The 11,380-nt window shown below is 52.6% G+C and overlaps 1 protein-coding gene across 1 annotated transcript in view; it reads left to right on the top strand.

Annotated features, from left to right (window-relative positions):
* Positions 1-7,232: 7,232 nt before the first annotated feature.
* ZC3H3 (zinc finger CCCH-type containing 3) overlaps positions 7,233-11,380 on the top strand; it is a 132,232-nt gene continuing 128,084 nt past the window's right edge. Inside the window, exons 1-2 of the mRNA XM_069005590.1 lie at positions 7,233-7,314; positions 9,873-11,184. Coding sequence (XP_068861691.1) covers positions 7,269-7,314; positions 9,873-11,184 — 1,358 coding nt within the window. The 5' untranslated portion in view covers positions 7,233-7,268. The remainder of the gene's footprint in view (positions 7,315-9,872; positions 11,185-11,380) is intronic.

Below are 11,380 nucleotides of genomic sequence, written 5' to 3'. Positions count from 1 at the left end.
GAATGGCTTCCCACTGCTAGAGGGCAGGGATAGATGGGATATTGGGAAGGAATTCTTGGCTGTGAGGGTGGTGAGGAGCTGGAATGGAATTCCCAGAGGATCTGTGGCTGCTGCATCCCTGTAAGTGTCCAAGGCCAGGTTGGGTGGGGTTTGGAGCAACCTGGGATAGTGGGAGGTGTCCCTGCCCATGGCAGGGATTGGTACTGGATGACCTTAAAAAGTCCCTTCCAATCCAAATTCTTTTGTGATTCCATGACTCCAGTGGGGCTGGATGGCCATGGAGCAGCAGTTAGCATCAGCTGGCAGTGGCTCTGTGAGGATTGGGATATTTAGGATTTTACCCCCATGAGGGCTGGAGTTGCAGAGAGAGAAATCTCCATCTTTCCACCGGCTGCCTGCAAATCTCCCCTTTCCCAAAGAGTTTGGGGACACAGAGGGTGGAAAGGAGATCATGAAGGGATTTTATTTTCCTCGCTTTATCCATGAATTAACTTCTGTTTCCCCCCCCTCCTCTGGAGCAGAATAAGCTTTTGTTCAGGGCAATAAGCTGCAGAGATAGTGGCTGCTTGTGTTTATCTTTTCCATTTCCAGGCAAAAACCTCATTCCAGAGCCCCCTGAACGCCAGGCTGGGAACTGAACATCCCGACCGGAGAGAGCTGCGGTGGATGGAGGATCAGAATAGAAGATTGTTTTTCCACAGGGGACTGAGCAGCCAGGGTTTGGCTTCTGATGTCCATCCAAAACACGTGGGTGGAGAAGGAATGCTCTGTTTTCAGTCGGCGATGGAATCACTGGTTTAATTTTAGCCTCTCTGGAGCAACGCTCGAAGGAAGGAGTTCCCAGAGCAAAGCACCCTATGGAGGCTGGAAGGGGCAGAGGAGCTGGAGTCTCCATGTGGCTCCCAGGAATTGTGGTGTTTCCCAAACTGGTGATGATGCTGAGCACCCAGAATTCATGGTTCTTCTTAAAAGACTCATCCGTGCAGGTCAAAGGAAGCATTGGGACATCGTGGAGCTGTCAGGAGGACAAGGAGAAGCCATGGATGTGCCAAGCTCTGTGAAGAGGAGCCCCACCAAAACACAAAGGAGCTTCAGTGGGTGAAATGGCAGGAAAAACGGATTCCAAGAGGAATCAAGCCAGTTGAATTCCCTCAGTGACTTTCGGATGTGCATCGACCTCTGTTTTGCCGAGTGGTGCTGCCCACAGAGCTCCAGAGATCCAGCTGGGAGAGGGACCAGGTCCAAAAAAAACCCCAGGAAGGTCTCAAAAATTCACCGTCTTCTTCCTGAAAATCCTTCCCTCTCATCCAGGGCTCTGATGCCGCTTTTCCCTCAACTGCCGTAAGATCCAGCAAAAGCCACAGCTCAGATTGTCAGGAACAATTTGTTTCCCCTCTCTTTGGTGCTGTTGTGAAATTCCTGAAACCAAAAGGATTTGCAAATGTTTTTTGCAAGGAATACAGGAGCGGCAGGTCCTGTAAGGTGGGAATTTGGCAACGGCAGCTGGTGGTGTAACTGCATTAAATCGGGATAAAACCAGATCCTGGGATGGCCACGGCTCTGGGAAGAGCTCTGTTGGACAATGCTGGTCAGTGGTGCAAGATGAGCATCCAAACAATATTCCCAATCCAAATATTTACAATTGGCAGTGTATGGATTTCTTTCTTAACCTTTCCAAGCAGGGAAAAGTCCAAGGCCCAAGCGGCTGGGGAGCAAAGTCCTCTCCCCTTCCCAGCTGAAGGTGGATCAATATGGATGTTTTCACACAAACAAATATTTTTGGGCATTCTGCTATGGTTTCCTGGTGGATTGGTTCTATCCCTTGGAATTGGCATGGGAAAAGCCATGATTACATTGCCAGGATACGGTGGAGAATCATGGGATGGTTTGGGTTGGAAGGGACCTTCAAGATCACGGAATTCCAACTCCTTCCATGGGCAGGGACACCTTCCACTATTCCAGGTTGCTCCAAACCCCACCCAACCTGGCCTTGGACACTTCCAGGGATGGAACAGCCACAGCTTCTCTGTGAATTCCATTCCAGTTCCTCATCACCCTCCCAGGGAAGAATTCCTTCCCAATATCCCATCTAACCCTGCCTCTGGCAGTGGGAAGCCATTCCCTGTGTCCTGTCCCTCCATCCCTTGTCCCAGGTCCCTCTTCAGCTCTCCTGGAGCCCCTTTAGGCCCTGGAAGGGGCTCTGAGGTCTCCCTGGATCCTTCCCTTCTCCAGGCTGGACATTCCCAGCTCTTCCAGCCTGGCTCCAGAGCAGAGGAGCTCCAGCCCTTGGAGCATCTCTGTGGCCTCTTCTGGATTTTCTCCAACATCTCCACATCCTTCTGCTGTTGGAGGACTCCAGAACTGGGTCCTGTGAGTCTCTGTGGTCACCTCCTCGCTCAGTAAAGGAAACACATTTTGCTGTGGGATGTCACAGCCCCTACGATCCCATTCCCGCAGAGCAGAGGATTTAGGACGTTTTCGGATTAATTTAGGTTTTTGATCCATGGTTGGTCCTTCTGCCTCCGTGGAATTGCCAAATGAACCATCCTGAATTCAGTGGGTGAACCACAGAGGAAGATTTGCTCTCCCATCCCTGCTTGAAATACCTTGGAAAATAATTCCTACTGGGGATGACAACAACATGGAAGCACAGAGATCATCCCTCTGGTTTCTCCCTTTCCCAAACACGTGGATTCAGGTCTGTGTGCAGCTCCAGCCCCAGCAGCCACACCGGAGGCAAGAAACATCCTCAAAAACCAGACACCACAACAAAACCCCCAGCACCCACTTGATAAATGCCAGCAGCTTTTCCTTTAGGATCCTGCAGCTGTTTCTTTTCCTGTTACTGACATTTCCCTCTCTGTTTTCCGTCTAACCCAGGAGACATCTCCTTCCCTTGAGCCCCGCTCTGGAGTCTTGCTGTTATCAGCAAAAAAAATGTGAGTCGAGAATTTGTTTGCCCTTGGGAAGCACTTTTTTTTTTTTTCCCCTTTGAGTTAAAATAGGAAAAACTTTTTGGAGAAGAAGCAAATTTCTTCAGTGGTAATTAATTGCTGAGCTCCTCTCGGAGCTGGGGCTGTGTCTGTGGATTTCTGTAGGAATGGGAGAAAGGGTTTTTAGTAGGGCCTGGAGTGACAGGATGAGGAGTGATGGATTTGAACAGAAAGGGGAGAGGTTTAGGTCGGAGATAAAGAGGAATTTGTTCACGATGAGGATGGTGAGATCCTGGATCGGGTTGCTCAGGAAAGTTGTGGATGCCCCATCCCTGGAAATATTAAGGAGGGGAAGGAGAAGGAGAAAGAGACATGAAAAAGGAGGAGGAGGAAGAGGAGGAGAGAAAGAGGAGAAGAAGAAGGAGAAGGAGAAGGAGAAGGAGAAGGAGAAGGAGAAGGAGAAGGAGAAGGAGAAGGAGAAGGAGAAGGAGAAGGAGAAGGAGAAGGATGAGAGACAAAGAAAAGGAGAAGGAAAAGGAGAAGGAGGGAGAAGAGAAGGAGAGAAAGAGAATGAGGAAGAGAATGAGGAAGAGAAGGAGGGAGAGAAGGAGAAGGAAAATGAAAAGGAGGAAGAGAAGGAGGAAAAGGAAGAAAAGGGAAAAGGAAAAGGAAAAGGAAAAGGAAAAGGAAAAGGAAAAGGAAAAGGAAAAGGAAAAGGAAAAGGAAAAGGAAAAGGAAAAGGAAAAGGAAAAGGAAAAGGAAAAGGAAAAGGAAAAGGAAAAGGAAAAGTTCTGTGGCCAGATCACATCCCATGGGCCCATGCCATGGCTGGTGCTGGTACAGGAGGGAATGGGTCACTCACCTCCAGACTCTTTTCTTCCCAGTCCTTTGGGAAAAGGATGTAGGGAACAACCACTGACCTTGAGACTGCGCAGGTGATGTTTTAAACCTTCACTCTCTTGATTTTCCACTTGCTCCTGGATTCTCTCCCATTTTTTTTTGCATTTTAATTAAGGCATCTCCCTGAAATCTTGACACAGCGATCCAACTGAGACTCACAAGTGCTGGAAGACATTCCAGAGAATCTGTGGCTGCCCCATCCCTGGAATTGTTCCAGGCCAGGTTGGATGGGGCTTGGAGCAACCTGGGATAGTGGAAGGTGTCCCTGCCCGTGGTGGGGGGTGGAATTCCATGACTTTGAAGGGCCTTTCCTATCCAAACCATCCCATGATTCCATGATGTGCCCCCAGAGAGAACGATTGCTGTCCCACACCTGCTGTGCCTACAAATGGATCTCTGGCAGTGCTGGGTGTTTTAGGATCCACGGATCCTCTGGCACTGGATCTGCCCTGGGATAGTGCTTTAGGACATTGGAAGGATTTATTTTGGGCTGAACGAGACAATTTGATTCCTTTTCCATGTGTTCCTTTCCCTGGGGTGTTTACTCACACCCAAAACTCTGCACTTGCTTTTGAGTTTTTTTTCCCCCTTTTTAAAAAAAAATTAAATTAGACTTCCAAAGTGTCACAGAAATTTCGTGAATTAAAAGTGCCATGAATTTCTTTCGGATATGTTGCTTGGAAAAGGAATGGGCTGGAAAGCCAAAAAATTTTTTAAAAGGATTTATTTTATTATTTTAATATTTAATATTTTAACATTCTCGTTTCTCCTTTGCCCTCTGCACAAATCCCAGGGGAGATTCAGGAAATTCTGCCAGCTGCTTGTCCCAAGGCAGGATGCTCCTCTCTATTCCCCGGAGAAGATCCAGTTCATGCTTCAATTGCTGCTTCTCCTCCTTTGGATACCCCCATCCCAAAGCTCTCCTGATGGAAAACATCCGAGGATGACCCCAAGTGTGTCCAAGATCCTCCAAACTTTGCATTTTCTCCTTACAAATTTTGGTGTAAATTGGCAAAACAGCTTTGAGTTCGCCTTTTCCCCGAGGTTGGATTTTGTGGGAGTGGTGGATCCACGGCGTCCCGGGGTTAAAAATGAGCATTTCCTCCACGAGTGCTGAATTCATTTCAATTCAGAGCAGCTCGTTCCGAGCTCATTTATGCAAAGCACTCGACTCCCTGTGCCAGCACAAGGGAGGGAAGGAGCAGCTGGGAGTGGAGGAGGATTTTTTTTTTGCACAAGTGCCAATTCCTGTCAGTTTAAAGCCATTATGGAACCCTGGGTGGGATTTGGGATCGATTGAAGCTGATCTGAGGCCGCCCAAAGGGAGGAGATCTGTCAGTTCTACCTGCCTGGTTCCCAGCTTGTTCCCATGTGTGCAAGACTTGGAGAAAAAGAGAGGATTTGGGGTGTTTTTTTAGCAGCTTTAGGCAATCAGGAGAGGATAATAAGGGTCAGACTCCCTAAATTCTTTGTATTTTGCTCCCAGAATGGTTTATCCCAACAAGCTGGTTCTTCCATATTCCACTTTAAAACGCCACAAAACACTATAAATAATTTACCAAATCTCCCTTTCCAAGCAGGGAAATTGTGGGCTCATCCCAGAGATGTGATTTGATCAGAGCTGGGACAGGCAGAGCTCCCAGCTGCATCGGGAAGTGAGAGATCCCAAGGGGCAGCGTCTGTTTTAAAGGATTTGAGGCTGATAATGGGTTGCTTTTCCAAAGGTTCCATCCTGGTGTCGTGTTGCTCCAGCTCCTTGTCTCAGTTTTTTGTTCCCTGAATAATTTTAGGCTGGAGTTTTATCTCCTTTGCAGACTTGAGGCTCTGCTACTCTTTGTTTATGGGGTTTATTCCCTCAGGGAAGAGTGAAAAGATTTGGAAAACAAACTCCTTCAGGATTTTCATCAGTACCACAAGTGAATTTGCAGCTTTGGGACTTTTCCTGCAAAACCTTTCAAAAATGACAGCTGAAGTGTGGGAAATAAGGAATCATGAGGCTGATGGGTGGAATTAAAGTCTTCTTGCTGGAGATTGTCCTATGGATCACCCTCATGCCTGGCTGTGGGAAAATACTGGTGATGGGAGAGGGCAGAGGGGACAGGGGATGGGGACAGCTGGACCAGATTCACCTCGATACAGGAAATTCCAGAATCCTGGAATGGTTTGGGTTGGAAGAAACCTTGAAGATCATCCAATTCAAATCCCCTGCCATGGGCAGGGACACCTTCCACTATCCCAGGTTGCTCCAAACCTCATCCAAGCTGGCCTTGGAGACTTCCAGGGATGGGGCAGCCACAACTTCTCAGGGAATTCCATTCCAGCCCCTCTCCACTCTCCCAGGGAAGAATTCCTTCCCAATATCCCATCCATCCCTGCCATCTGGCAGTGAGAAGCCATTCCCTGTGTCCTGTCCCCCCATCCCTTGTCCCAAGTCCCTCTCCAGCTCTCCTGGAGCCCCTTTAGGCACTGTAAGGGGCTCTGAGGTCTCCCTGGATCCTTGTCCAGGCTGGACATTCCCAGCTCTCCCAGCCTGGCTCCAAGATTTCCGGTTTCCAAGTAGATAAACTGCGCTTCACACATCTCAGTAATTGTAGCCTGAGTGAGCCTCAGGAGCTGCAGATGTGGAGAAAAGAGGGAAGAAGAAACTTGAGATAAAACATCACCCAAACCCCAACACAACAGAACATGGAACCAATGGACCAGGGAGAGGTGGAGAAACAACCAAGGCCAGGAGAAGGAAAAACCAGCTCCCCCTTTTCTGTGCAGAGCCGGAAATAATTCCAATATTTTGGCTCAGTTTGTGGATCAGGGTCTTGCACGCTGTGTGGAAGAAGTTTTTTTTTGGGACAACAATCATGGGAGAAATGCTGCAGCCATCTGATCATTGGGAAGATGGGGACAGCTGGACTAGGCTGGGATGGGGACAGGAGAAATGGGGACAGGAGAAATGAGGACAGCTGGGCCAGGCTGGGATGGGAACAGGAGAAATGGGGACAGCTGGGCCAGGCTGGGATGGGGACAGGAGATGGCTGGATGAGGTTGTGGAAGGAACAGAGGCTGGGGACAAGGGCTGTGGACAGAAGAGCCAGGGTGGCCCAGGCTGAGGACAGGGACTAGGAACAGCTGGTCCAGACTGAGATGGGAACAGAGCCAGGGTCTGGTGGCAGTTGGACCAGGCTGAGATGGGAACAGGGGGCAGCTGAGCTATCCCAGGCTGGGGACAGAGGCCGGGGACACCCGGGCCGGGCTGGGTTAGGCCCAATCTCAGGCCCAGTCCCAGGCTCAGTTTAGGCCGCGCTGTCCCGTCCCCGTTGCCCGGCAACGGTCGCGGGCATCACGTGACCGCTCGGGAGCGCTCACGTGGTCCGTTGGCGGCGGGCGGCGCCGGTTGATGACGTCACGGGGCGCGCGGGGCCGTGCGGGAGCGCTGCGGGGATGGAGGAACGGGAGCGGCTGTGCCGGGAGATCCGAGTGCTCCAGGGTGCGGGGATAGGGGGGATCCGGGAATGGGAGCGGCTGTGCCGGGAGATCCGAGTGCTCCAGGGTGCGGGGATCGGGGGGATCCGGGAATGGGAGCGGCTGTGCCGGGAGATCCGAGTGCTCCAGGGTGCGGGGATCGGGGGGATCCGGGAATGGGAGCGGCTATGCCGGGAGATCCGAGTGCTCCAGGGTGCGGGGATCGGGGGATCCGGGAATATTGGGAGCGGCTGTGCCGGGAGATCCGAGTGCTCCAGGGTGCGGGGATAGGGGGATCCGGGAATATTGGGAGCGGCTGTGCCGGGAGATCCGAGTGCTCCAGGGTGCGGGGATAGGGGGATCCGGTAATATTGGGAACGGGAGCGGCTGTGCCAGGAGATCCGAGTGCTCCAGGGTGCGGGGATAGGGGGATCCGGTAATATTGGGAACGGGAGCGGCTGTGCCAGGAGATCCGAGTGCTTCAGGGTGCGGGGATCGGGGGGATCCGGGAATATTGGGAACGGGAGCGGCTGTGCCGGGAGATCCGAGTGCTCCAGGGTGCGGGGATCGGGGGATCCGGGAATATTGGGAGCGGCTGTGCCGGGAGATCCGAGTGCTCCAGGGTGCGGGGATCGGGGGATCCGGGAATATTGGGAGCGGCTGTGCCAGGAGATCCGAGTGCTCCAGGGTGCGGGGATAGGGGGGATCCGGGAATGGGGTGAACACCGGGGGACCTGGGATGCTGGAATATCCAGGTCCTATGAGGGGAACGGGGGAAACGGGGAATCAGGAGGGGAATGGGGTGCGGAAACGGAAACGGCTGTGCCGGGAAATTCCAGTGCTCCGGGGTGGGGGGGATCGGTGGGATACGAGATTGGGAGAGGCCGGGACACCGAGGGGAACGGGGAAAAAAGGGAGGGGGGGGACGGGGAAAAGAAGCCGGGGTCGGGAAACAGGGACCGGCTGCTACGAGGGGATCCGGGAGGGACGTGAGAGGACCTGGAGGAGGAATAAGGGGAAATCTGGGCATCCTGGGAGGTGGCGCGGTATTTTAAGGGAATTTTGGGGATCTAGGGTGGGACAGGGACGGGTTGTGGCAGGACCTGGGGAGTCCTTGGTGGGGGAGGGACGAGCTGTGGAAGGGATTTTGGATTTTAGGGGGAAGTGTGAGTGGGATGGTGATAGGATCTTCTGGGAAGGGGAAGGGCCCAAGGGGAAGTGGAGGTGGAGAGGGAGGGAATCCAGGAATGGTGGGGGAAAGCGGGAAGGGAAGGTGGAGACCCCACGAGTGCTGGGAAAAGGGGGAAGGGACCCAGGAATGCTGGGAAAAGGAGGGAAAGGGAAGAAGAGAGGACTCAGGAGTTCTGGGAGAAGAGGGGAGTGATCCAGGGAGTGCTGGGAAAAGATGGAAAGGGAAAAGAGCCAGGAAAGCCGAGTGGGCCATGGAGCACTGGGGGATTTTGGCATCCCCATGCCAGTGAATTCCCACACTGCTACTCCTGGCAGGATCTGGGACTCTCCTGGCTTTGGGAAGGGGGTGTTCCCTGTCCCACAGCCCCAGGCTGCGAGCACAGAGGTGGGATGTGTATCCATGTGCTCTTCCCAAGCTCTGGGAAGCACCAGGATTTCTCTTTAGCACCAACTCCTTCTATTTTTGTCCCTCAGAGTAATTTTTCCTTGTTAGTGAGGCCACAAGCTCTGCTCAGGACTTGGGATTTGCCTCTTCGGGAGCTCCTCCGTGGGGGAATGATGGGAGCGAGGAAAACAATCCTTGCTTTTCCATGAGGAATGTGCTGACTCGGCTCTCCCGGCAGCTCCATGACCCCGGGGAAGGAAAAACTCCTCTACCTGAAATATCAGGCTCCAAATTCCTTCGGGAATCGCTCATGGGAAAGGTTTTCTAAAACAGTGAGGCTGGGGAAGGGCAGAAATTCCCAAGTTAATGGGAATGTTGGTGGATCAAAGCACCAGGGAGAGGTGGTGGCTTCCAGAGGGATGTGACAGCAAAGCCTCGGAGTGTCCTTGTTGCTGCTTTGAAGGGAAGCAAGGAAGGGAATTTGGGAAGGGTCTGGAGCACCAGGAGCAGCTGAAGGAGCTGGGGGGTAGAAAAGGAGGCTCAGGGGGGACCTTCTGGCTCCCTAAAATTCCCTGACAGGAGGGTGGAGCCAGGTGGGATCAGGATCTGCTGCCAGGACAAGGGGGAATGGCTTCCCACTGCCAGAGGGCAGGGATAGATGGGATATTGGGAAGGAATTCTTCCCTGGGAAAGCGGTGAGGGGTTGGAATGGAATTCCCAGAGAAGCTGTGGCTGCTCCATCCCTGGAAATGTCCAAGGCCAGGTTGGGTGGGGCTTGGAGCCACCTGTGAATCCAGGGATATATGGCCGGGGATTGGAACAAGATGGTCTTGAAGATCCCTTCTGACCCAAACCATTCCTGAATTTGTTGATTCCATGACTTGTCTTTCCACCCTGGCTTATCCAAAACCTGGGTGACGATGTAATTCCAGCATGAGGAAAAGCAGCGCCGCGTCACTCTCACATTCCTGTGGGATCAGGGAATTAATGCTCTGCCTTTTCCATAGGTCTCATAAACAGCCACAGGAACATGCACGGGAATGTTCCACATCCGGTGCCGTCGGCTCCTCCCAGGTGGAACAACCCCCGCCAGCCCGGCTACACCAGGGGAGGAGCCTTTTCCACCAGGTACCCCCAGCAGGCTCCCAGGAATTTCCACCCACGCCAGACTCACTCCTGGAGGAAAAAATACTCCCTGGACAACCGGCTGCCGGGATCGGGATATGACGTTGGAAGCACTTCCAGCACTTCCCGAGGTTTTGGGAGCCTTGGGGACAGCCAAACTCCCGAGCCACTGGAATCGTCCCCGGAAAGACACGTGGACTTCACCACGGATGGGAACATCGTCGTGGATATCCAGGTGCCACAAAGGGCTGGCCAGGAAAATGTGGGTCCTTACAGCGAGTTTTCCGGGCGGGAAGCGGCGGTGGCTCCTTCGGCGGATGGGAATATCCAGAAATCTCTTCTCCAGAAGGAAGAGAGAAGACCTTCCCTATCCATTTCCTTCAGTTCCACGTCAAGGACGGTGTGCCTGCCTGGAAGTGGAACTGGAAGCTCCTTTTCCGTCTCTGGAAGCACCAGTGAAAGTGCCGTGGCGCTGAAGTCGGAGCCACAAAAACCTTTGGAATTGCCAGGTCAGGAGCCAGCCCAGCACTCGGCACGGATCAAGGCAGAACCCCCCTCTCCAGGGCAGCCGAGTGGTGAGGAAGTCCGGGATGCTTCCTTACATCCCAAACTCTTTGGGAATGCCGAGATGCTCTCTGGACCTGCTCAGGTTGGGGTGGCTCTGGTGAAAAGCAGATTTCCCGTCATTCCCAAAGCTCCCGGTCTCCAAAAAGCTGCATCAGCATCCATCTCTGGCAAATCGCAGAAATTCAGGAAAAATAACTACACCTGGGTGGCAAACCCTGGGAAAAACTCTCGGATCGTGAAGAGGTGGGTGAGCCCTCGAGCCGAAAATTCCAAGAAGGGCATCCCAGGAACAGACAAAGGTGCTAAAATCTCCCCCAAAGCGGATTTGGGAGCAAAGATAAAAAAATTGGGATTGCAATCCAAGCTGGGGGTTTCTCCCAGTAAATATAAGTGGAAAGCCTCCAGCTTGCAGACTTTGCCTTCCACTTCCAAGTCAGCATTCCAGTGGAGATCGGAGGACCAGAAGAAGCCTCCAGCCCCAAATATCCCTCGAGCCACCTCCATCCCGCCGGCTCCGAGCACAGTGTCCGTTGTTCCCGGTGGGATGAAATCCTTTGGAGAGGCTGCGCTGTCCAGTTACAAAGTGAAGAGCCGGACGAAAATCATCAAGAGGAAAGGGAATGTGGGGTAAGTTGTTGGTTGGATTTTGTGTCCGTGGATTTCGCGTTGAAGTTGTGGCTTCTTGTGGGAGAAATTCCAGTGAGGATCGTTGGGTGCTGGAGGATTTATGGAATCATGGAATGGTTTGTGTTGGAAGATCTTAAAGATCAGGGAATTCCAGTCCCTCTGTCATGGGCAGGGACACCTTCCACTATCCCAGGTT

The sequence above is a fragment of the Aphelocoma coerulescens genome, chromosome 2 (assembly GCF_041296385.1).
Source record: "Aphelocoma coerulescens isolate FSJ_1873_10779 chromosome 2, UR_Acoe_1.0, whole genome shotgun sequence".
In the NCBI taxonomy this organism is placed as follows: Eukaryota; Metazoa; Chordata; class Aves; order Passeriformes; family Corvidae; genus Aphelocoma; species Aphelocoma coerulescens.
Note: the sequence above shows the minus strand (reverse complement) of the source record. Positions and strands in the feature narration are given on the sequence as shown.